Source organism: Polyodon spathula, chromosome 2, assembly GCF_017654505.1.
Source record: "Polyodon spathula isolate WHYD16114869_AA chromosome 2, ASM1765450v1, whole genome shotgun sequence".
In the NCBI taxonomy this organism is placed as follows: domain Eukaryota; kingdom Metazoa; phylum Chordata; class Actinopteri; order Acipenseriformes; family Polyodontidae; genus Polyodon; species Polyodon spathula.
The window spans coordinates 3,876,271-3,903,946 of NC_054535.1; the positions used below are offsets into that span (position 1 = coordinate 3,876,271).

Below are 27,676 nucleotides of genomic sequence, written 5' to 3' on the forward strand. Positions count from 1 at the left end.
GTGTGTTCCTGAGGCAGTGCTATGCAGTTTGAGATCAGCAGAGTAACACAGAGATGTTGAGCACTGAGAACAATGGTGTGTTCCTGAGGCAGTGCTATGCAGTTTGAGATCAGCAGAGTAACACAGAGATATTGAGCATTGAGAACAATGGTGTGTTCCTGAGGCAGTGCTATGCAGTTTGAGATCAGCAGAGTAACACAGAGATATTGAGCATTGAGAACAATGGTGTGTTCCTGAGGCAGTGCTATACAGTTTGAGATCAGCAAAGTAACACAGAGATATTGAGCATTGAGTGATACAAGAAGCAGTATGCAGTCCTCTGAAACATTAAGATACACTGTTGAAAAATTAGGTTGTTACTGTTTCATGTGATTCTTTTTTTGATCTGCATGTGCTTACATACCTAGTAGAGATATTATAGTTGGGTTCCCTATGTTACTTAATTAAAGGTTTTAATACAGCATTATAATATCGGAGGTAAAGCTTCCTCTGTTTTCAGGAGAACTGGGACTGATGCTTGGTATAAATTAAGGTTTAAATTTCTTCTCCTGTCCTCATGAGGGCCTCTTAAATATAAAGAACATAGAATGGAGAAGAAGTTCAACAGGGGTTTAATTTTTAATGCAGTGTCTGCTGTCTCACAGTTGCTGCGTTTACACTGTGGCATCAAATGTTGACAGTGATGCTGTCAACACATCTGTCACCATGTCGTCAACATCTGTAGAATTATGTGTTCATATAATGTACATTAATTGCAAGATTGTGATGGGAATGTGGATGGCTCAAAGGTTGCAGACCTGCCAAGTCTCACGGTGTAGTGCTTGATCTCCCATCTCCCGATGGGATTTACTCCCGAAACTCCCAGATAACGTTATACATTTTAGGGTAACTGTATTAGGATCAACCACTTTTTTCTTATGATAATTCCCAGAGCTTACCCAAAACAAGGCCATGCTCAGTCGTGCATATCAGAGGACACCGCCAAAAAAAGTATTTTGCACTGTAAAAATAACAAGGTCCTGATTTATATTATTGTAATCCCAAATCCTTTGAAAAAGACATAATGATTTTTCTATGATAAATAAGGTTTTCACCTTTAAACATATAAATGCCTCTGCTTAGTTTGCTTATCAAGCAACCTAGCTTTTTGTCTTATAGATGTTGTTTATTTTTATTTATTTTTTCAGCTGGTATGCAAGCTCCTTTTAAGAAAAAAGAGTCCTTAATGCAACAAGGTAATTTTCACTAATAATATTTAAGCAAGCACATTTTTGGTAAATGTACAGTAGTTTTATTGCCAAAATTAGATTTTTTTTAATTCTCTGTTAGTATTTGTCAAACATGGCACTTCTTCGGAGCCGGCAGCTCTCCTTGGTGGGGCTGTTCTTCCTGCAGGGAAGAAACTGCAGTGGGAGCAGGTCTACTGACCTCCCCCACGATCTCCGGCAGCGAAGAAGCTGCAGTGGGAGCAGGTCTCTGGACCACCCCCACGATCTCCGGCAGCGAAACTGCTGCAGTGGGAGCAGGTCTCCTGACCTCTCTCCCGATCTCCGGCAGCGAAACTGCTGCTGGGGTTGGTGGTCTCCAGACCTCCTCCCCCTTCTTCGTGGCTGGCAGCTCCCCTTGGTGGGGTTCCGGCCACAGTACTTCCGGCTGTGATGTGGAGCAATGGGCAGCCCCAGGCGATGCAGAGCGGCGGGCAATCCCAGGCGATGCAGCGCGGCGGGCAACCCCAGTCAATGCTGAGCGGAGGGCAACCCCAGGCGATGTGGAGTGGCGGGCAACCCCAGGCGATGCGGAGTGGCGGGCAACCCCAGGCGATGCGGAGCGGCGGGCAACCCCAGGCGATGCGGAGCAACTGGCAACCCCAGGCAATGCGGAGTGACTGGCAACCCCAGGCAATGCGGAGACATCCTTGGGTGAAGCGTGGCAGGCATCCTTGGGCAAAGCGAGGCAGGCATCCTTGGGCGAAGCGAGGCAGGGAGTCAGGACAAGCTGGGGTGCGGATGTTGGCCCTCTTTTCGGCCACTGCGGCCGGGAGGTTCTTCCCCTTGCTTCCCTCAGCAGCCGAGGACCACCAGCATCTAGTCCTGGTCCTTCTGGTGCAGGGAGAGACAGCTCCTGCTCCTCTCCCCCTGATGGAGGTGGAGGCAGAGAAAGCTCCAGCTCCTCTCCTCGTGATGGTAGTGGAAGTGATACCAGCAGGCATTCACCCTCTGCTGGTGGGGGAAGTGATACCAGCAGGCATTCACCCTCTGCTGGTGGGGGAAGTGATACCAGCAGGCATTCACTCTCTGCTGGTGGGGGAAGTGATACCAGCAGGCATTTGCCCTCTGCTGGGGGACGGGGACCCAGCAGGCATTCACCCTCTGCTGGGGGACAGGGACCCAGCAGGCTCCTGCTGCTCTGCTCCTGCCGATGGAGGTGGCGGGGGCGTGTAGTCTCCTGCTAGTGAAGGTGGCGGAGGCAGAGGCAGCTTCTGCTGCTCTGCGCCTGCCGGTGGAGGTGGCGGAGGCAGAGGCAACTCCTGCTGCTCTGCGCCTGCCGGTGGAGGTGGGAGCGGCGTGTAGTCTCCTAGCGGTGGATGTGGGAGCGGCATGTAGTCTCCCCTTGTTACAGGGGACTGGTGCGGCTCTCCCTCACTTGCAGGGGACTGGTGCGGCTCTTTCTCCCTTGCAGGAGACTGGTGCGGCTCTGGGGACAGTGGTGGGACCTCTGCCTTCCTCTCCTGCGGCAGTTCCTCCTCTCCTTCCTGGTAGGGGCAGGTGCCCAAACTCCCCACAGGCAAGGCACCAGCCCTGGTCCTCCAGACCACCGAGGAACTCCTCCAGGTCCTGGCAGCCATCTCTCCAGTCCCAGCCTTCCATGTTTTATTTTATTTTATTTTTTTTCCCCGACACAAACATAAAATATATATATATATATATATATATATATATATATATATATATATATATATATATATATATATATATATATATATATATTTTTTTTTTTTTTCCAAAACTACAGTCCCTGCCCTGGTCTTAGTCTAGGAGGCTTTGTTAATCCCACGTAGGACACCGTGTGTCACAAGGACAGCCGAAGTGGGTGACGACAGACCAGAAACAGGAACTGACTCTGCACACAGCTGTTGAAATGGTGAAGGCGCTGATGCGCAGTTTAATAATGAACAGGCAGAAAATAAAAGGTTTGTAACAATACAAAAACAGGACACGGCACATGAGGCCAAAATAAATAGACAAACAAAACAAAACACAGAGTGGACGAACGCTACACCAAAACAATTGAGACTTAGAATTATGCATATCTCTTTCTTTCTCTCTCTCTCTCCCCCGTTCTCCACTCCCGAACACACAACCCCACTTATGTGACAACATGCTCCTTTTATGCAGCTGTACCGAGACTCGACTGGTAATCAGTCATTCAATTGGAGTCTCGGTACAACTGCACGTGAATTAATCAAGTGCAATTCCCCGTGCTCACATATTATTACTTTTTACTTGCACGTGAAGTGCTGTGCAATCCTCGTGCCTAAATACACATATACATTTTAAACACTCGTGTTACACAGACCCGTTTATGTACCAATGTCTATACACCAACATTTAAACACACCACACGCAACACATAACAGATAATATACACAGGGGAAGGCACTTTGTCACAGTATTGCAACAGCATCTCACGAGTAAAGACATTCCAAAATGAGGAGCTCCCAGATTGGCAGTCTTATGTAAGTTTTATCACAGCTCCTGGACTAAAAGAGCATAAAAGAATAACACATTTGCAAATGAAAACATTTAATCAATTTCAGGCTGTTTGAAATTGCATTGGGTCAATATGACACGTAACATAACAGCTGTACCTAAATTATGAACATAATAGGAGGATTAATATACCAGTATTTTTTTTTCTTGAAAAGGCCCTGTACATTGTTTAAACCGTTCTGTTTAGATTACTGCAGATAGTTTACATGTTTACAAGCCAATGTAACCCTGGTAGTCTAATCTTCAGACTGTATATGACATGTCACCGAACAATCTGAACTGTTTTGTGATTCTTTTTGTTTACTGTAAAATTTGACCACAGTAGTGCTTTTAAGATGAAGCTCCATAGTTGATATGGCACACATTTGTTTTGCAAACCTATATCTGCATCAAGATTGACTGATGGTGTGTTTTTAAACCACAACTGGGTTTGGTGGAGAATGGGTTATATCAAACATACCACTACAGTAAGGAATAATTTAGAAGTGGTTCGGTTTGACATCGTGTTTGATGTGTTATTGCTGATTTATTGTCAGTTATGACATGCAAAGAATTTTACAATATACATACTCAGTGCTTAATAAAATGTAAATGTTCTATAAGGATGCTATTCAGTGCCATGCACAGTCTATAAATGCTATCCATTGGTTATATTTGGCATTTTTCTAAAGCGTATATAGAATTTATTCCAGTTTTTTTTTTTTTTTTTTCAAATGTGGAAAAATATGACAATGTTGTGTTACAGCTAGTATATGAATAAGGTCTGTTATATTGCTTTTATTTTTATCAGAAGTCTGCAGGATGCTGCCTGGAAATTCTAACAATGCGTCAAAGCAAGTCAAGAATGAACTTTTCAGATGTAATGCTAGTAATGTAGGGAATAGTATAATTTAAATTCAGTGAATGAATATCAAGTTGTAAAAGGGACAGACTGGATGGCAGGTGCATGCCCTGGAAATAATTTCTTAGTCGCTCTGTTAAATGGGAACATCCTGTTTCAGGCCACCCATACAGACTGCGTTTTTGCTTCACCCCTGTTAAACAAAGTGAATTACTTTTCCATTGGCCAGTAAGTGATTTAACATGCTTGGTGTCAGAAAAAATCCTTCCATGTCAGTACCTTCTAAAGCTAAGTCGGGCTGATTGTCTGGGGAATTACTTTGTCAAATTTACTGCAAAAGACAGACCTGTATTTCCAACTCATTTACTTTATATGGAATAAAAGGTGCATCGGGGAACTAGCCTGAAGTGAGGCCTAGGCTTTCAAACATGCCCTATGTTTGCTCATTGTCAGACAGTACATTGGCCTCATGTCAGAGACCAACAATGGCCCAATATCATTGTGCTCATCGGCCCTACAGTGGCCCAACAACATTGGCCCAATGTTAAATACCAACATTGGCCCTAGATTGGCCTAATGTCAGAGCCCAACATAACTTTGCTCGTCTGCCCTACATTGGCCCAGCCTTAACTGTTAAATACAATGAAGGTTAAGGTTTTTTTTTTTTTGTTAAACATTAGTAGTTTATTAGCTAGTTAGATCTTTTTTGTTACTTAAATTTCTTATTTAAGTTTCAATAGTTTTTTTTTTTTTTTGTTTGTTTTTGTAATCAAATGTTTTATTAGAAAAAACAAGCTTCCAAAAAAATAAAAATAAGCTTTACTGCGGACATGCTGCAGCAGCCTCCAGCCTCTGCCTCCTCCCACCAAACTAGTCTTTCTGAAATAGCAGTATTTGCAAGGGATTTTTTGAAAAGTAAAAAATGCTGTTAATCATGTTCAAATGTTTAATTGAATAATTGTGGCAATTAATCTAATTCACACAAAATATTGAAAAAACTGTCATTTTCTTTCAAGTGTGTGATTATCTAATTTCACCACACCCCAGTGCTGTAAACAGGAGGCAAAGCCGAGTCTGTTCGACCACTTGTGAAGAGGTGATATTAGAGCATATCTCACCGTGGAGTACCTTATTGTGCTTATAAAATGGGTTAACTAACTAAATTAAAAAGATGGTTTCAACATTTTGTTTTACTTAGAAAATAAAGTTATGGCTTACAAAAAAAATATATAAAACATCCCACAACAAACATATTATATCATTGGAAAGGTCTACTCAGTACCTTTCTGTTGATATATTGGGTTTCAATTTGCGATTCAAATTTTAAAAAGCAAAGAGAAAGACTTGTTAAAAAGCAACACAATGATTTACTTGCTAACCACACTGACATTATATATTTTTAATATAACTTAATGCAGACTAAACACAGAGTATCAATATGCACTGCTCTTAATGCAGTTTAATACAGTATTTAACTATAGTATCATTTTGTGGGAAATATGTTTTCAAACCACACTAGACTCGTAGTAATTCAGATTTCCAGAAAACACATTTGCTTGATTTTTTTTTTTTTTTAATAGCTGCTGCATTTGCATTTCAATCACGTTTTCCATAATAACACAGAAATGTGGCGTTCACGTTCCTAACCAGTTAGAAGAAAGCACATCTCTTTCTGATGAGAAAACAAAACATGGGTTTACATTTGAAAATGAACTACGCAAATCCATACACTGTACAAACACAATTAAAAAAATATACAAATAATGTTGGCCTCATAGCTGAGTTTTGTGAAGAAAGGTTTATGTACAAGACATTACAAGTGAACATGCTTAAAGTAACTACAATATAAAACCATTGAATAAACTAAATAAGATAATAATACAAAAACATGTATTGCATTAATAAGTTATAAAATATTTTAAACATAGGCACCTCTTGTCTTTAGGTTTTACAGCCTCTCTGTTGAAAAGTACTTTGTTCTCCAGTTGGCACTAGACTGCGGTTGTTTACTAACGAAGTAGCTTCAAATTTTTACCATTCTTTACTGTGATTGGCTATATTTAACTAACTAAAATTACTTTCTGAAAATGATTTTCTCCAGATGAAGAGCCTTGAAGGATCTTTTGGCACCTCTCCCAACCAAGTTGAACTGCACAGCAAGATTATTGGAAATTGTGGCACTCATCAGCCTCCAGTGCTTTTGAGGTTCCACCTCCAACTGCAGAAAGCATGCCAAGCTGAAATAATTTTTTTCAGAAGATATGTTTACTTGAGTAGTATTTAAAAGATGTCCATTAGTCCAAATTGTTAGTCAATATTCTGTTTAGAACTATTGTTTATAATCAATAATAACATTTTAAGTACCTAGTGCCTTGTTAACATGTTGGTTGTGTAGTAAGCCTCTGTCTAGTCAATTAATGATCTGGTCAGACAAGCCCATGGGTTACACTAACTGAAAATATTACACTATGGGAAAAGTGTATTTAAGTGTATTTTGTGACTGCAATCAATTATGAGTTTCAGGGCAGCATTGCTATTAATAACTGGACTTTTTTCAAAGAAATAAAACAGTCAAGAAAATATTACAAATTACACTATATCATAAACGATTCTGCTTCTAATTCTTTTTCAGGGGTGTCCACTGCCTCCATTGTTGTAAGAGGAAGCTAGCCACCTTCCAGTAGTTGAAATTCTTCTTGTATTCTTGGCCCAGCAGAGGTCATGTTATTGAGGAGTCTAGGTGTTACGTGCTACTTGCATTTTTAGTTCCATGAAGCACTGCAATACTTTCCTTTGAAAAGCTGAAAAGATTAGATGGTAAAATTAATTTAGGGTACAAACACTGTTTTCCATTGGCAATACACCAATCTAAGGCATACTTATGAAAGTATAGTTTTGTTTCCAGGAACACATTTTTAAATATTTGTGTGTGTGTGCCAGACTTCAGAGCTTTAAAAGTGCACAACTCTCTAGAAGAGTGAGAGAAAGTATAACATTAAACTTTGGTGAATCTTCCTGTCCTATGTGTTGTTATGAATATGAAGTTATTACACATTTAACAGTTAGCTGTTCTCAATGGGGTTTCCACACCTGTTTGAGGAGAGGATGTCTGAAAGTTTTGCATTGAAGGCATGTGTGTCATCATATGCAGTTATAAAGTCAGGGGTTGAGGTGGGGGTGTGGGGATATGAGGTGGGGGTGTAGGGGGCAGTGACAGCTCCAGATTCCTAGCCGAATGCTTTGGGTGATTTTCTGGAGGTGATCAGACAAAATACAGTTCCTGTTTGGTCTTGAAAGTAAACTATGACAAATAATTGCAATGTTTTTTTTTTGTTTTTTTTTTAAATTTAATTCATTAAATCTATGTGTTTCCAAAACACTACAATGTACATGTATACATGAAAAAGCTGCATGTGCTTATGTAGATATGTATTTATCTTCAGAATACTTGCTATACTATTATCCAAACAATTCCACTATCCGAAGACCACCTGGTCCCACATAGTTAGGAAAATAGAGGTTTACAATAGAAAAAATAAATAAAGATAAATACTCTAATTACCTCCTTTTTCTTCTTTGCTGCCTCTACATTAATTTCATCTGCATCTGTTTGTAGATCAGAAGTGACCTCAGATAACTTTAATTTAGAATGTGTGGTAGTGTGTGAATCCGTAATATTTATGTATATTATTACACGTAAGTAACACATGGTTTGCAGTTCAAACATTGCAAAACGGTCGCACAGTGATAATAAACATCACAATAAAACTTCTAATAATTAAAAATTATTTATTCTTCTAAAAATAAGTTTTCCAAAATTGACAATTCAGTAGATATGATACTTGGAATCAGCAGTAATGTATTTTTGGTAACACATTCTTATACAATGTGGATATTTCACTAGACAATGAATTAGCAAGTTATTAATTAGGCTATACTGTGAAGCAAAACTGATCAAAGAAATGACTCTCACTTGGTATGATGGCCATGTGTTGTCGGGAGTCACGTATGCCTAAACAGCCTTGACAGCAGACTTGAACGGTGGCCAAAAACATTTGGGAGAGCCAATCATCCAGGTATTTGGTATCACCTCAACTTCAGAGGTTTCAGTGAATTCAACAATAGCAAACAATGCTTTTACCTGCATGAAATTAATTTATGAAAATTATACAAATAAAAAAATTATAGGCATTTCTTAACTACAAAAATAAATGTAACTGATATTGTACCATAACCAAAAATAAAAATAATAAAGACAATGACACTAAAATATTATGCAGATGTATTTGAATATTGTTGTAATTTATTTTATAGTTAACATTACATTTATACAACATGTATAACCTCTTAAAACTCTTCAAGTCTAACCTGGCTTTTATTTGCAGGTTAACTGTTCTCCCCAGTCAAAATTAAAATAACTGTGTAACAAAAGCCCATGGCAAATCTTTCCTTATAACCACACAGTTATTATTAATCAGATACTGGACAAATATATAACTAGATTAAGCTATTTACATTCATTGACAATCTCCTACTATATTGTGTAATAACTACAGCTTATGGCTCTAAATAAATAATGCAAACCCAATTGCTTTCTAAATGTTAGCCTACATACATATATAGTTTTTTTTTTTTTTTTTTTTTTTACTGTACCGTTTGTATTATTTTTGCAGGTATTTGGAATACTATAAAGTTTTCACATTTGTAAAGCAGGACGCAGGGCCGTATTTATTGAAAATAAAAATAAATAAAAAAACTCCAGAGTGGGGCCAGAATCCATGCCAAAACAATCCACTATTAGTTCATTCATTTCAAATTTGCAGTCGATTTTCCCACTGCTATGTCAGGCTCAGCCTCTGCAGCCCCAGCTCCCTGCCACTGACGCGGGAGAGGCTTAGCCCGGGAAATTGAAAAAAAACAAAACAACTGTATAAACAAATGCAAGGTTCACATGTATGATCCGGACAGCACAAATCAAAAGACATTAGCCTGTACACTTTACGAACTGCTAAATGCATATGAAAACAGAGTAATAAATAAACACGAAACATTTCCGCAACATATATATTTAACCATGGATGTTGCTTATTAATCCGTTTCGTTAAATTATTACACATTTTATTATTTCTCAAGGTAAAGCACTATCACAGTAAAATAGTTGGACATTATGAAAACACATCATATGTTCAGAGTCTGAAAAGCAACTTTTATTTCTAAACAGTTTGTTTAACTGATAAACATATAAGAACACGTACTGTAAGCCGATGAAAGCGCGCGATTTTATATATATATATATAATATATATATAATTATCTATATATGATATATATATATATAGTACACCTTACTCATTTTGTTCTGCAGGAAACCGGATCATGAGAAAAAATGTTTATTAATAAAATATTAGGAGATAAGCTGACAAAGAGGAAAATATTTACCCTCACCATCCTTTTTTTTAATGCGGGACTGGTCTTTCAAAAATGTGTACTTCAGTCACAATGTTAATGTGCTCAATTGACATTCAAAATAACACATTTTTATTCAGGTCTTGATTTGGAATAACCATATAATCAAATCATTGTAAGTAGCCTATTTGTAAGTTTTATTATCGATCGCCAAAAACATACAAAACATTTTTATTTTTAAATAAAACAATTTCAGTCAATTCAGTCGCAGGCTAGCTACATGTTATAGTCCAGAAACAATAGTAGTACATTAATAATATATAAATGAATATAGTTTAAATTAAGAATTTGAAATCCTTACCTAGCTAACTCAGTTCGGCCTCCTCTCAAGTCATGCGCCTGTTCCCGCTCATTCTGCGCAAAGCATTGCTACTTTATCTGTCATTGGCCAAATCCAGATTTCAAGTTTTTTTATAAAGAAAATAGGCAGTATTAGAGACACACTGACACGGTCCAAACTACTTTTAAAAAACAAATAAAAAACAAATATTAGTATACATAATTTCCCCCCAAGAGAAATAAATGCAATGCATATGGGAGAAACAAATAAAAAAAACAGAGGAAAGTGTATGTCGACATGGAAGTGTACCTACATATGTAGTGCACATTTTGCGCTGAATTGTTTTGAAGAGAGCCCAATTATAATGGCAAAGATGGGCATTGGTGTGAAAAGAATAAGGATTTTAAAGCAGAACCTCCAAAATGCTATGGCCAAATCGTAGCCCTTGGCATCTCTGTATTGTGACTAGATTTAATAATCATAAAAACCAAAAATGTGCTCGTCCTTAATATACTGCACATATGTATATAGAGAGAGATATGTTAAATACATACCAGTAGTAATCCATGACGCTCAGTTATTCTGCTAGTACCAATAGTTCATGTATCAATATTGTTAACTAAAAGACTGACATAAGTATACAATTATGGGTAATATGAAATATTTTAAGTGTCAATCAATGTTAAACCATTCTGTGTTGCCAAGACATTGATTCTCTATGGACATCTGCTGTCCTTCCGGTCCGTCCGCATTGGTGTTGTCGGAGTCTCTCGCTGAGTTTGACACTTTTGATTCGGAGGCATACAGCTCGAATTGATATGGGAGACAATCCCTGTTTTCTCTCTCTATGTCAGATCCATCACTACTTGATGTACATTCATAAGAGGTGTCTGAAACTGATCAAATTAGGTTACTCTCACTTTCACTGTCGCTGTCAGCCACACTGGCAGATGCAAGGAGCCTGCGGGTATCTCCCTTTGTGAGGTCACAGTCTCCTGGCCCCAAACTAGGAAATTGAGATCGCCCTCTGTGTATTTCTGGGTATTATTTGATTCATTATAGTGTGACTAAACATACTGTGGTAGAATTAATATGATTATATGTTATATAAGTGAGACCTGTTAATAATATATATTTTAATTTTTTGGTAAAAGTCAAATTCCATGTCATAGGTTCTTTAAGGCTGGTTCACACATATAATTTAGATGGCCTCTAAAATCATATCACCTTGCGTTCAAATCATAAATGCAACGGATCAGTTCCGAGATCTCAGCTTCTGTGCACCAAGTTTGTGACATTACTCGTGTTCAACCAATCATGTTCACTTTCAACCACTTGTTTGTTTGTTTGGATAGTAGCATAAATATTATTTAATATAATGTAATAATAATAATAATAATAATAATAATAATAATAATAATAATAATAATAATAATAATGTATTTAATTCTTAAACTGGAAAAGGTAGGCATTGAAAATTTTTTTGCTTTATTTCACAAATCTCAAGCACTCCCGTCTAAATTGAAGTCACGTGATTCCCTTATTGACCAATCAGAATTCACTAACACAGCAAAGGGATCGCTCAGCTGCGTACTGTTTGTAGCATCTGTCTAAATAATATGTCCAGTGTGAACAAGCCTTTAAAGTTAAAATCAATACCTGTCCCCAATGCTGGGCCAGTGGCGTTTGGATTGTATTTATTTCATCGTCTGTCTCCAGTGCAAGGCAAAAGCCGTCAGCCAATGGCGACCATCGCCAACCATAAGCCAGTGTTGGCCCAATGTGTACATGTTTACTGGGAATGTAGTTTGTGAACATGCTTAGTTAGGGGAAATAAAATATTAATGCAACATTAAAACAAAAATATCAAAAATGCCCAAACTAGCAATCAACTGCATTGATCAACTGATTATTGTCAGCAAAGTATAGGTGTTTCAAGATAAGGTATGGCACAGTATGTAGCGAATGTGTTTAATCAGCTAAATGGAACCTTAATGTAGTACCTGCTACAACATGAAAGGAGAACACTCAGAGCATTTTAAACACATCAATACTAAGGAAGTACTTAAGAATGCAGGCTGTATTGCCTGCACAAGCAAATCAAGAATGCATTCAGTGAAAAAAGCTATCCTGTGTAGGTTCATTTTTCATGGGCAAGAGCAAGCACCATAGTAGCTGCAATATGCTGCCGGTGGCTCTCAAAGTATTTTAGTTAGGCATTGAAAATGTACCAATTTGATGTAGTTGCCATTTATGGGTCATTGATAATGCATTGTTGTTTTAACTCTGACAGAAAAAATAATAATATACTAGTGTTTACAAAATGTTAAAATGTACCTTGTATGTCAGATGCTCTGCACAGTTTCATTTTTATATCTAACAATCTTTGAATCGCACTGATAGCGTTTAGGTAGAACCTAATACAAATGGCTACACGATTTTTCATTTTTGGCAATAGTTGGAAGTGTCTGGTCACATTATATGAACACAAAACCTTACAATGGAAATCTGTAATGGTAAACGTTTCATATGTGTAAAACAGTAACAAATAGCATGAAGGCGAAACAGAATCAGTGCAGACAGGTATTAAGTGTCCTGATGCAACAGTGTCTTGTCAAATAGTTATTCATTACAAAATAACAAACAGTAATTCATGACAAACTAATTGCTGTATTGAGTTCTCAGTCCTTTCACCTAAGGACTGAGAACTATGAATATGTCAGGATATTTTATTAATTGTTTATTTGTAATTGCGTGCAGCAGTTTTGCCATTGTAACTAGTGAGCATGTTGCATGTCCCTTTTTGGTAAAACCTTAAATCAGTAATTGCCTTTACAAATGTAGTCTCCGTGTTATGATCGCCATTGCCAATGAAAATGAATAAAAACAATTTCCATCTACATTCATGATCTCACTTCACACTAGTTTCTCCTTATTATTTTCAGGGAGCCATTCCATCAAAATGACATTGTATAAGAAAAAATGCAATTTCACCCAGAGTTAAGCAGCTGTACACAGAAACTGTTTATAGATGAGGGTCATTTCGTTTCATGTGCGTGCCTTTTAAGATGTGTGGAGATGTATGCAGTGGCATATATTAAGAATACTGGGCAAATTGAGGACGGTTGTAGCATCACTTAAATATAGTGAATAAACATATAACTTGATTGATATATATATATATATATATATATATATATATATATATATATATATATATATATATATATATATATATATATATATATATATATAATGTTATCAGTGGGTTGTAACCATTATGTAATAGCTTGTGCTATAAACCATTTCTGTTTTAAGGAAATATTGACCTTTTCTTCTGGTTATGCTTGGCTACACAGCACATTATAAAGAAACTGAGCTGGAAGCACAACAGTGGTGCAGGAAGGATGGCAGCTAGTACCACCCTTTAATTTATATACACACTGCGTCATATACAAGATAAAAATCACAACCTGCTTGTGCTCGTTTCTTTTGCACCTTCAACTGTAAAAAGAAGCACTGGAACAACACCTGTCGTGAGGCCTTCAGCTCACCTAGCTTTGATTTAACAACAGCTGTGATGCCACTCAAATGTTCAAAAGTACCTCAAAACCAGAGGTCTGACAGCATATGTATTTATTATACTACTGTTATTCAATAGAAATAGAAGTCAGTTTGAATGCATTGTTAAGTCAACTGTCATGGCTGACTGGAACACATACAGCATTGATGAACTCTTGGACTTAGTGTTCATGCAAGTCATGCTGCAGCAGATGCCTACCTTGAAAAATATTCAGACAGGCCAAAGTAAAGCCACACACGAGTTTCCAGCAGAGGTGTGTACTACAGGCCAGGCCGACGATAGAGCTTAAATCGCCCGCACCCACTCTCCTGTGATAGTAATACCAGTATAAATCTGAACCATAGCCTCAAGGCAAATTGTAACATTTTATGATCACCTTTATCCTGTCCCAGTCCTCCTCTGCCATTTGGGCCTTTCTCAAGCAAAGTGCCAATCGTGCCAAATTCTGGGGTGTCCATCTGGCCTGGGCCATCATCAAGCAACACACTGACCTGAGCCAGACTGAAACCCTGGCTGCCTGAAATGAAAGGCATGAAATAATAATCTATCAGCCTGCTATGCTGTCAAGCTTCATGTTGAAGGTTTTTTTTTGTAGAGTATATATAGTGACATTCACCTTGTACATAAATCTGAACACTGTTTTACTGTATTTTAAAGAAAATGGTGGCTTATTGATTTTGTTTGTATGACAAATTGTGCTGGGTTGTAATATTTGTAGTTTGTTATTTAAGTAAAATGGACCACAGTATATAGGCAGACACCTGACGATTAATGCTTTTCATTGCTGTACTAGAATATCTGCAGCTTTCATTGATCCACCATGATCCAATACCCAGAGTGCTTTTCTGTTTAAATTAGGAGTCAGTGCAGAGTGTTCTGCTCCATTAGTACAAGAGAATTATTTGAGTTGCAGCGGGATGTTTTCAAGGACATTGTGAATTGCAAGAATAAGATAAAACAAAGACAGGTTCAAAATGATGTTTTCAATATAGAGGCTCAGTTAAAAGAACAGCTGTATGTACTTAGTTCTTAAATCATTAAGAAATGTCTGGATGTTGCTTTGCTTTTCACCCAGAAAACAATCACGACAGAAAAATGTATTTTCCATTACCTGTTGTTGAGACAGGACATTTGTACTCTACATGCCCATGACACTTTTATAGATGTTTGTTTGTATGTTTTCCAGCTGTAAAGTGTATGCAAACTTAGATTGACCTTTGAAAAAAATCTCTTGTGTGTTTTTTCCCCAGTTGGGATCAGTTTAAGTTTTGCACATACCAGTAGAAGTGTCTCTTTTAAGGATGTTTGGTTTTGGGTAAGCTTGAAATGCAGAAAATATGTAACCATGATATTTTGTAAACAAATTTGGGCAAGTGAAAAGTCAGTAGATAAGAGAGGAAGTGAATGAGATGGCTTGCATTGTGGGGAGAAAGACAAAGACATGACATGTTTACAGTGCTTTTAATGCATCAGTGGTTTTTCACCCTAAATTGACACAGAGCACCCTACCAGCCATTATCTGTACAGGTCACAAACAGCTTTTTAACACTAGTCTGGGTTTCCCATGAATATAATACATTGGTGTTATGTTAGAGTCATCTTACTCACAACTTATTTGTGAACTAATTTCTTTTGTATCCCTAAATACAATGGAAGCGAGTGTAACATTTTAGATGCATTTCTCTGTGAATATAAACCAAGGCTTTAGAATACATGGTTCTAGCCTGGAAGCAAAGCAGTTTTCTTTTTGAAAAATGTAAAATAATAAAACTAAAATCTTTCACTTTATCCAGGCAATCAAAAGATAAACTGAATGGTAAAATATAACACTCTAAGTGGTGTTGTTAACAGTGTATTGGGAAAATCATAATCATTGCACAAAATGTTGCCCCAAGGTTATCTATTGAGCAGTTATCAAAATAAACCCCTGTAGATCTGCAAATATTGCTGACGTTCAGCGATTACTTTAAGAAATGTTTATATGATTTTAAGGGTATTACTTTAAATATAACATTTCTATGATGTCAACCTTTGATCTTTTGTTTGATTTTAATTCTACGAACAGAAGGGGAGTGCGGGCAGATATGTTGTTGATTTAACAAAGCCACAGTTTGTGCTACGAATCCACAGAAAACTGTTGATTTGTCAACTAAACCACAGCCAGAACAATTCAGCAGAAAAGTGAATACCATTTTATTACGCAACATTCATTTAATCTATTTGTTAATTTATAGTATTACATATTTCAATGTAACACCTAGAAAGTGGCTTGTGATTTCAGTTTAGCATTTCATATTGTTTGCTACAATTTAGCATTAACATAATGAATGTGACAAAGCTTCTTTACAGTATGACTTTGAACACAGTTCTGGGATCCTAACACTGTCTTTGGTGGATAAAGCACTCTCAATGACAAAGGATGGGTTTAAATATGTTTATTATTTCCACGGTATCCCTTTACCAGTGAGAACAAAGCTTCTTTTAACAAACAATACAAAACAAAAGTAAATCCTAGCTCTTGTTTTGGAATGCTAATTAAACTTAACAGGATCCCTAACTTTCAGTCAGATCGCTAATCCGTTTTACTGACTTTAAATAAATTATTCTCAAATCACAGATTTAATATGTACTTTGATTGAACATAAACCGTATTCTGGTCTGTATACAGTTCCTTACCTTCACACAGAGAGCTACTGTCTTTGAAACCTGTCCTTTTATACTTGCCTGGCTTGTTATTTACCAACAGGTGTATATGTTTAACTAATGTTCTTGGATAGCCATGGCATTCTGGGAGATGTGGTTTGCCATTCCTCATTTAAACAGAAAGAACTACATTTCTTTTTTTTTCCACCCACATTTTGTAATGTCATCCTTACATTCCAGGGTAAAGACTGTATATTTTTCAGGGTCCTATCTCCAATTGTTCTCCATATTCTACCACCACATTTATATTTATATAAGCACCAGCCTTCTAATTTTTATTTCATACATCTGGACAGGTTCAGGAACAGAAATTTCGTCATCACTTTGTAAATTTCAATCAGTCATACAGCCATTGGCTTTAAACACAGCTCTCTTTTCCCAGTTCACACAGTTTTGTTTTTTGCATTTTTTTCGTAATTCCACTTTCATGTTCTACATATAAAACATAGTCATCGCTACTATCTGCACTTACAACAAACACTTTTGTCTGTTAAGTGGGATTTCAAACTCAAAACTCTGAAGAACTTAATTCCCACAATGTGAAAAACAAACATTTGAGCTGTTTGAACTAAGCGAACAAAGGAGCGAAAATCAAATCAAATTACCAAGTTAACAATGATTTAAATCTCATTATCAAGCAAGTATCACTTGAGAAGAAATGTTTTAAGTGGCATAAACAACTCAACTGTTGAATCGGAAAACAAAGTAATCCAGTTTCTCGTGCCTAATGGCACTTTTCATTGTTTATCCCATGCATGATAACTTGGATCAACCAGATATTAATGACCACTGATCAGTTTACATGCAGGAAAATAACTGCTATATGATCGAACATTGTTATACAAAATGATCATGGTTTTCCTCATATTCAAATTTCAGACCTATTTGTGTGTGCCATCTATTCCATTAACCTTTCTGGTTAAAGCTGTCCGTATGCTCACATCAGCTTACAGGTTAGCGACATGAAGAGAAGAAATTAGTTAAAGTTGAATCAGATTGCAAGGAGGAAGCAGTTTCACTGGACACGAGCAAGGGCTGCGGAAACAAAGAAACCTTGGGAATTGATAATAGGAGAGATGCGCTTTGTGACTTAGAGATGAGTAAGAACACAAGAACATAAGAAAGTTTACAAACGAGAGGAGGCCATTTGGCCCATCTTGCTCGTTTGGTTGTTAGTAGCTTATTGATCCCAGAATCTCATCAAGCAGCTTCTTGAAGGATCCCAGGGTGTCGGCTTCAACAACATTACTGGGGAGTTGATTCCAGACCCTCACAATTCTCTGTGTAAAAAAGTGCCTCCTATTTTCTGTTCTGAATGCCCCTTTGTCTAATCTCCATTTGTGACCCCTGGTCCTTGTTTCTTTTTTCAGGCTGAAAAAGTCCCTTGGGTCGACACTGTCAATACCTTTTAGAATTTTGAGTGCTTGAATTAGGTCGCCGCGTAGTCTTCTTTGTTCAAGACTGAACAGATTCAATTTTTTTAGCCTGTCTGCATATGACATGCCTTTTAGCCCAGAATAATTCTGGTCGCTCTTCTTTGCACTCTTTCTAGAGCAGCAATATCTTTTTTATAGCGAGGTGACCAGAACTGCACACAATATTCAAGATGAGGTCTTACTAGTGCATTGTACAGTTTTAACATTACTTCCCTTGATTTAAATTCAACACTTTTCACAATGTATCCTAGCATCTTTTTAGCCTTTTTTATAGCTTCCCCACATTGTCTAGATGAAGACATTTCTGAGTCAACAAAAACTCCTAGGTCTTTTTTACAGATTCCTGCGTGCAGTACCTTACACTTTTCTCTATAAAATGTCATTGGCCATGTGTCTGCCCAGTTTTGAATCTTGTCTAGATCATTTTGAATGACCTTTGCTGCTGCAACAGTGTTTGCCACTCCTCCTATTTTTGTGTTGTCTGCAAATTTTGCAAATAGTTTGCTTACTATACCAGAATCTAAATCATTAATGTAGATTAGGGATAGCAGAAGACCTAATACTGATCCCTGTGGTACACCACTGGTTACCACACTCCATTCTGAGGTTTTTCCTCTAATCAGTACTTTCTGTTTTCTACATGTTAACCATTCCCTAATCCATGTACATGCGTTTCCTTGAATCCCAATTGCGTTCAGTTTGAGAATTAATCTTTTGTAAGATTCCCCTTGGCTTGCAGAGAGCCGCACTCACGGAGATGAATGAACCGATTGGTCTCAAAGGCTAGGAAGCAACCGATACTTCCACAAGGGAGATCTAGAGGTGAGAAGGTAGGAAGACGACAGAGAGAGATAGATTTGGCCGGGGGTCCCCTTTCTAGATGAGAATCTTCCCCTGCGAAGGACGAAGTCAGTGGCGGCTGAGAAAGTGCTAAGGTTGGAAAGTGAGCTTCACTTACCCCAGAGGGGGACCGTTGCAGAAGGGGAACAGCAGAATACATGAGGGAGGCATAGTGGGGAGGAGGGGCGGATGGTGGAAAACAAAAAACAGCAAGTGCATAGCTTGGTGTTTAAATAGGGGTTTGTAGCAGGGGGAGGAGATCTGTGCTGACTCTGCTGGCGTGTTTACAGTGCTGCAGGAAGAGGGCAGAAGTCATCCAACAACCGCCTGTGAGTCATGGCAGTAACAAGGGGAGGTGGGAAAGTGGGTGTGTGGACTTTCCCTCTCTCTGAATGGCTGGGAGGCGGGTTTTGGGGAGATTGTTAGCCCTATAAGATAATGCTCTACTGTTTCCTCAGATCAGCCCTTTTAGACGCGATGTATGTGCGGAAGCGTTGGTCGAGGATCGAGAACCAGCTCGGAGAAAGACAGCAACCAACAGGCCAGAGAGTGACAGCGGGGAACCCTTGGGCAGACCCCTGAAGTATTGTTTAGAGCAGGCAGGGAGCCGCTAGAGTAGGTCGGTGATCCGGGTCATTCGGGTAGAGGTAACCGGGATAACACTGCCGAGTGCAGCACCTTTTATTTGTAGTTTTATTACTGTTTTATTTTTCCTTGTTCTTTTCGCCTTCTGTTTTCATTATTATTTTGATCACCTGCAAGTGCATCCGCAGTTAATTTAATTACCAGCTTTGGTATTCCCGTGGTGCTGTCTATCATCGTTGATAGGCAGCCCACGGACAACAGTGCCCTCTGCAGGTAAAAAGTGTAAGTACTGAAAATAAAACTGGGCACCGGTGTGGTGTTTCAAGTACATCTGTTCTGTCTCCCGTATCAGTGAATTACCCACCACCCTTCCACAGGGTTTAATAGATGTTATTGGTAGGAAGGAAATAGGGAGGAGGAGCCCTCACTCAGCCCCCCGAACAACACAAATAAAGCACCCACTTAGCAGAAACTTATAGTAAAATATTGTTAACATAGCAAATAATAACAAATGGTTGAAATGGCTGTAGGCTAGCACAGGAAGATTGTGTCTTCTGGTTGACTGTTTTTTTTAATTTTATTATTATTATTTGTGTTATCATTTTTAAAACAGTTCAGCTGTATGATTATCTTCTTGCAGTTCTATGGGACACAAGCTTTCACCTAAAACATATTGGAAAGCAACTGTTAGTATAGCCTGATCCAAGTGCAATTCATTTTGAATTATTAATGCCAAGGTACGTGACTTTCAGCACCTAACAAGAATGCATCCCTATAAGAAATCAAGTTGCCTATGTGCTCCACCAGCCTTAAGTAGTCATTTCAAAAAGTGCTTATTTGGTGCATTACATGCTGTTCCCCATCACTAGCTTTGTGACACCGTCAAGGCTAAGGTGAGTACTTATGCAATAAAGGATTTGACAAAATCTAGTCTTTAAAAGGTAGCCTCTTTCATTGATACATTATCCTAGCAATAACTGCGTTTAAAAAAATAACACCAGTCTAATACACCATCTAAAGAAACATTGTAGATAACTAAAATGCTTTCTTTTTCTTATTTGTTTTTATCAATTACCTACATCTATTCTACAGACATATATTGCTTTTTTTTTTTCCTAAAGTAGTCTTTTATTTGATACCACTTATTCTTAATGTTTTTGGTTTGAGATTTGAGTCATTCTTGTATGGTTACAGCAGCTATATGGTTTTCATTATGCACTTTTTTTTTTACCTTCTGTTAGTCATTCTGGTTGTGGTATAAAAACACTTGAAAACATGGCATTTTCATCCCTTTAAAATGCAAGACTAGAATAGGCTGCGCCCAGTGACAGTGTTCTCAGTGAAAGAGTAAAACAATTCATCAAGCAGGAAGGCAGGAGTTGTTATTTATTGCTGCCCCTTTAATAACAGTAATGTACCTCTCACTAAATGTATGCATCCCACAATGCACCCCTCCCAGTGCAATTTGTTAGCAATGTGAAAGGTGGAATATATTCTTGTAATATTATTCTTTTTACTTTGTAATTGTTAGTATTGTGCTGAGTGGTATCTCCTTGTTAGTCCCAGTTCATTTACCAAGCTCTTTTTGTCCCTGTACGGTAGGCTCATATTAAGCTGAAATGCCTCATTATGTTAATGCTGGAGACTGTTACTGCCATAAAATAGCGATGCAATAAGCCCAAGTGACAGGTGCCTTCTGCAGCACTCCTTTGTTCCACTGCTGCACTCTGCAGTGCTCAGTCTGTATCTGCACGTATGTTTTAGATGATACACCAACAGCAGTGGTTCAACAGCAGCAAGGGTTAGAGTAGGGAGTGTTTGTTGGTTGGAATGTTTGAAGGGTGCAAGGGTTATGCAGTGAATTGTATCCTTTCAGTATTAAGCAAAAAGTATTGCTGGCATTTCACATACATTGCACCTTGTTCAGTATTACAGGTATGTCCTTTGTACATTAAATGTTTGCAATGTAATCCCAGTCAATTTTAGCCCATAGTTTGATTCCATATAGTTTAAGCGCAATCAACTATTTGTAAAACATGCTGTTCCAATTCTCAAAGTGTTGTACAACAGCAAATCCTGTAAAGTCAGTCTGGTTCTTTTTCCAGTGCCTGGCCATCTGCACAGAGGGAGGAGGTCGTTGCAAGTAAATTATGATCAAAAGGAAACGCAAGGGAACATGAAAAAGGAGGGATGTGTCTCGCATATTGAGGTGGAGATTTTATGAGGCCAGTAATTCTGTTGGTGCTGCTACAGTACATAGAGATAGGAGGAACATGTTTACATTCACAGTATGATCAATTATACTAGGCAAACAATTGGTATTGTAAATAATTAAGCAACTTAGAAATAACACATAGTGAAAAATAGAACATCCTAAAAATGAAACCTGGATAATAAAATAACTTAGAATTTAAATGGCATTCCTATACTCAAGGATAATCTGACTGGTCGTTCCTGGTTTCTTTTGGCAGACTGTATTTTAAGGTTAATATTATGATACAAAAGCCACCAAGGAAAACTGTTATGAATGCTTTTGCCTAGGATCTAAATTTACAGAAAAAAAGGTTTAAAGATTACTTTTAAAAAGGGATTATTTAAAATAAATGCAGCCAGTGGTGCATTAGAAAAAAGTGCTACTTTCATGCATGGCTTTATATTAAGCTTTTAGCACATTCAGTTTGTCAGAATGATGCATCATTTCTTATCTCTGCATTTCATGTTTCCCAGTGGGGCTTGCTGAGCAGGAGATTCTATTGAGGACTGTTGAGGCTTATTAAATCCTATGCATATTATTGCCTTCTGCTACCATGTTCAAATGTTGACAAATATATACGATATTAGATTTCCAACTGCAAGTGCTCTGACATTGAAATTCCTTGCATATTATGCTTGAGTTGTTAAAAAGATCTCAAAAAATATATGATTGTGCTACAGGCATATTGTCCAGCCAGCAAAGTATCAGGCTGCTTTTGGTATAGAAGGGTAACGAAAGAAACAAAGAAACCTGACAGATACAAAAAGGGCTTGGACAAACTAAGAGCTCCAAACAGCCGCAAATGGAACCTTCTTTGCAAGGGAAGTTTGAAAATGAAATTTTTTTTTTTTTTTTTTTTTTTTTTTTTTTACACAGTTGCTATTTTAATAACCCAGCCAACCAGTGTCAGTGTGTGTGTGTGTGTAAATGTTTGTTAATTGTTCACGTATGTAATGTGGGGGTGTTTATTGATTAATTGTCACGTCACTAATATATAAGGGAGGAAGGTGCACTGTTTGAGAAGAGTGTTGTGAGCCGTGTTATTGTTTGTTTTGTTATAAATAAATAAAATACACCATTTTGCTTCTGGGTCTATCACATTTGGTGTTAGAAGTGGGAGAGAGCGAGCCCGACAGATCCGGAGGTGAGTAGGTTTAAAAAAAAAATAAAAAATGCGAAAATGGGTAAGCGGCAGAGACAGCAACCACAATGATAAGTTTTTAGCTGTATTTCATTTATTTATAACAAAACAAACAATAACATGGCTCACAACACTCTTCTCAAACAGTGCACCTTCCTCCCTTATATATTAGTGACATGACTATTAATCAATAAACACCCCCACATTACATACGTGAACAATTAACAAACATACACACACACACACACACACACACACACACACACACACACACACACACACACACACACACACATACACATTGCCTCCTAAAGGATAGTGTCAATGGGTAAAAGGTTTTTTAAAAAAAAGAGTGAATATGAAAAAAATGAAAATGTGTATCTCAAGACAAGACAGTTTTTTGGACAGTTTCATTTAATATTTTACATAAAGAACATAACCTATCTTTTAACAAGCACAGATGAATACCAAATCAAAATACAGTATTCGGTTTTGATAAAATTTTGAAATTATATAGACACGCCCTTTGAAAATTAAGGTTGGCGTAAGTTTATTCCACAGAGGGTAGCGTCTGAACTGAGCTGAGGTTTGATACAAGTGCAAGATTTTATGGTGTTAAGTTAATTTCAGTACATGCCAATTTTGTACTCAATACATTGTAGAATATACCTATTTACAATCCATTTGGAAGCAAACTGAGCAGTCAATTCCACTGTAATAACCCAACAAATGCACGCCCTGCCAATAGATTACTGCCTGCATGTTAACCCATCGTTATCATCTCATAGTCCTAAACCTGTTAACACCTACTGTTATTTTCCAGGTTGAATAATAAAACCAGTGCTTTCGTGTTAAAGTTACATTTGACAATATATAACTTGTCATGTTGACCGTTTACCTATGACATTATTTTTACTTCACAAAATGTGTGTTCCAGTGTGTACATTTGTTAACATGGCTTAGATCTATCTTTCTGTTATGCGGCCCATCTAAAACTGGATTCTAGCTGTTCACAGATATCCCCAAAGCAGTTACAGCTGTTACTGATATACTCATTTGAAAATTAAAAAAGAAGTAGCTTTGTACATGTTCACAGCCTTTCACAAGTAATCTGTCTGGATCAGTGGCTGAAAAGGTTATTTCCAGTGCTACTAACACCAGTGTTACTGCATTGATTGTCTAGGCTGGACAGCGCTCTGAATACCAGAACAGCTCTTGTTTTTGGTTTGTTTTAACTGTATGCCAAAGACTGATAGATGCCTGAGTTACCAAGTTCTGGAGAAGCCACTTGCTTAAGTTATGTACTGTATTTTTATACAATTGAAGAAAAAAAAAATATGTATGCAGGTTTTGAAAGGTATTATTTTGTTGGAGTTTTTCAAAAGAAATCAATACAGTGTAGACATTTTCATGAATACACAGGTCTAGATTTACACCTAATTACTACACCCAATAATATAAAGATTGATCTAGTGTAAGGAAGGAACTGCAGATATTGTGGTTCTTAGCTGCATTAATGTACCTGTATCCGTTAAATAAATATACAGTGTAGAAATAAACTCAAGGTCAGCTATTGAACTTTTCTAAAAGTGCCTTTAAATTATTAATACACAGCTTTCTGGTGCAATATAAGAGTGTATAATGTTGTTGTTTTCTTTTGGGGGGGGGAGGGGTTGTTTTTAATAATGCATTTGTTTATATAGTTTTGTTATAAAATGTTATATTAAAGAATATCTATATTCCTTTTTATTCAACCACAAACCAGAAACACAATGTAATAAATGAGCTATTCTGATACTGTAAAAGATTATGTAAGACTGTAAGATATTTGGATATTTACCATTTTTAAAGCTTGTGTATGTCTAAGCGATAACGTTAAATTGTTTCACTGCACCTTTTTTCCACGTTAACTTTCATAACAGACAAGCAGATAGGAAGGACACATCACTATACCTGTGCAGAAAAAAAAAAAAAAAAAAAAAAACTGCAAATCTACTGTGACCTGTTGCAAATGAGGAGAAATTAATCTTCGGTCCTGGGAGATTACGTTTAATTTGACAAGTCACATGCAGGTGCCGCATACAGTGCCTACCAGGCGTGTCCAGCAGCTACTGGAGACAAGCTGTGTGAATTGTGTGTCACGTTCACAGCACAATAATGATAACCCAATGCTGTACTACTGTACACATGGACAATCTTTAAACATTATTTTCTTGTGTCCTGAATGTGCCCACAGTAGTGGTGAGCATTAGAAGACATTTATGTTTATGTATTTTTTTTTTTTTTTTTTTTACCCAGTTTCTGAGATAAAATCTGATATACATTTTATAAGGACAACATATTACCTGTGATGGTATCTTTTTAAATGGATTAGTCTGTTTACTGCAGTAGAACTGACTAGAATATTGATAATGCAATTGGCCCCCCAGTTTTTGTCTGGAATCTATTCAGTTAAAAGGAAAACCATTGGCCACAGGTATTTCATAATGCTATAGGAAATCATAGCCTTTTTCATTTGATATGCGCAATTCCATGTTACAAAAATTAGTAATGGTCAAAGGCAAAACTGTTCAGAAGCACCTCCCGGTGGCCACTCTTATTTGACGCAGCTGTGATGTGAATGCTGATAGCTTGGCTGCATTCTCATGTATGGTTTAATTCCTTTAAACAATGTGTCTTTCATCATTTGATTTAATCATGCACAGCCATTTTTAGACTAATAATGTACTTTTTGTTTCTGATCTTGATCTATAAGGAATTGTTCAAGTACTGAAGTCACAAGAAAAACCTTTGTGATGTCTTTTTTTTCCACATATAACACAAAAGCCTGTTTCTCTTGCAAACGATTTTATCTCTGAAAGTAAGTGTGTTATAACCCAAGTGATAGTTAATATATGTTAATACAAAAAAGTCTTTAAGCAGTGTTGGACGATTTTGATTTACAAAGGGTAGATGTTTACCCCTTGTCATTTTAATTTATTGTGTTTTTTGAGTATAAAGGGCAGATATTTGCCCCTTGTCATTTAAATTTATTGTATTACTTTGGTACAGAAGATGAAGGTCAGTGTTGAGCAGCTAAGGAGAGGCAGTGTGGTCTTCTGACAGTAAACAGGGTGTTGCATCTCAAAGGGTTGGATAATAAATCTAAAAAATATTCTTAGAGTCATACACATTTTATGAGACAAACATGTATATAGAAGAATACAGCAAAAGCACTGGTGATGAAATATGGCAAAGTACTGAGCTGTCGAATTCATTGTTATGTTTCAAGCCGCTTCTCTTCTGGGGTTTCACTATACTTTCCGTTTCACTCAATATATTATGAGCTTCCTCTGGGACGCAAAACCAGACTTGCGCATCAAAAGACTTGTAACAAAATGTTCCGGTTGAGATGCAGGGAATGTAGGGCCCACATGTGCATCCTGCATTGTAACCTAGTGCTGCAATTAAACAGAAAAGGCATAATATTCTGTATGAATGCAAACAATGTATATATTGACTTGTCATAAGCAGATTTCAACATCAACAGAAATGCTCAGATTCCATTAGCTTAGTAGTCAAAGCCTTGATGTCGAAATTCAAAACATGCCAGTACATTCATTTCCCTGTACAAGAACTTGCTCAGCAGAGCCCAAAACACCACATGGCAATCTTATCTCATACATTTTTTTATCCACTTTCCTGTTTTCTTTTTTTTAGTGTTTGCTAAATAATGGCATTACTTGTTTTTCACTGACAACAGTAGTTCATATTTCCTGGCATTAAATATATGGCATACATGCCAACAGTTCATATATCGTCAGGACTGTCCCCAATTCCTAGCAAATATCCCGTGTCCTGATGCATAGGAAGAAAATCCCAATATTTATGCATAGAAAAAAAAATTATTCTGCACAGTAGAGTTAGTGAAAACCACACACTGTGCTCTTCGTTCAGCTGACACATCTGCTGATCACTAACTTATACAAAGGCAAGAACGCTTCATTATGTCTAGTTTTACTGTCAAGATGATCGTGTTGTGTTGAGCTGGGGGGATACGTCTATTATATGATAATGAGTGCTTTTTGCATATGACTCCTCCCATGTGTATGATGCGTATGACCTCCCCACGCCCTCCCGGAGTCGAGCGCCCCGCTGAACAGTTTCCCAATGTTGGCAAGTATGATACGGTACTGCATGGAGTATTGCTGACAGAGAGAGATCTGAGTCTTAAAATAAATAAATACATTTAATAAAAAAACAGTACCAATGTACTGCTTAGAAAATGTGTTCCCAAATACAACTTCTGGGCTAATTTTATGTGTTTTAATGTGAAAAGAACAACTTGTGTTGCTTTGTCAATTATATAAGTAATAGGAATAACATTCTATCAGAATATCGTGATGTTGTGCAAGTCATTGTGAATTATCAAAAGACAACTTTACATGCTCAGAAGAAAAACATCAAATGTATTTAATTGGGAAGCATATTGATACAAGAATAACATTCAATACTTACTATAAGCCAATGTGAATTATACATTAGAATAAAAGTGTTTATAATTCAAAGCTATTTCTATGTAGTCTCTTACTGGGAATGCATTACGTGCTGCTTTTGTTCTAATCAGATTTGCTTCTATCATAGTCATTTGAAATTGTAAGAAAAGAACATTCGGGCAGATATCTTCCATGTTCAAGAGAAAGGAAATAAGGAAGAGCTGTCAAAAAAATTGCTGAAGAAGTGATTCTGTGTTGAATTATATATGAATAAATTACATGCATTTCGAAAGGAACATAATG

The 27,676-nt window shown here is 37.3% G+C and overlaps 1 protein-coding gene across 5 annotated transcripts in view; it reads left to right on the plus strand.

The window, feature by feature from the left end:
• Positions 1 to 27,676, plus strand: part of pcdh7b (protocadherin 7b) — a 179,155-nt gene that overhangs the window by 125,459 nt on the left and 26,020 nt on the right. For 2 of the 5 annotated variants that reach the window (XM_041274472.1, XM_041274482.1), the window contains exon 3: positions 6,713 to 7,564. The exons of the other annotated variants lie outside the window; for them this stretch is intronic. In XM_041274472.1, coding sequence (XP_041130406.1) covers positions 6,713 to 6,726 — 14 coding nt within the window. In that variant the 3' untranslated portion in view covers positions 6,727 to 7,564. Of the gene's footprint in view, positions 1 to 6,712; positions 7,565 to 27,676 lie in introns of those variants that run through there. 5 annotated transcript variants of the gene reach the window in all.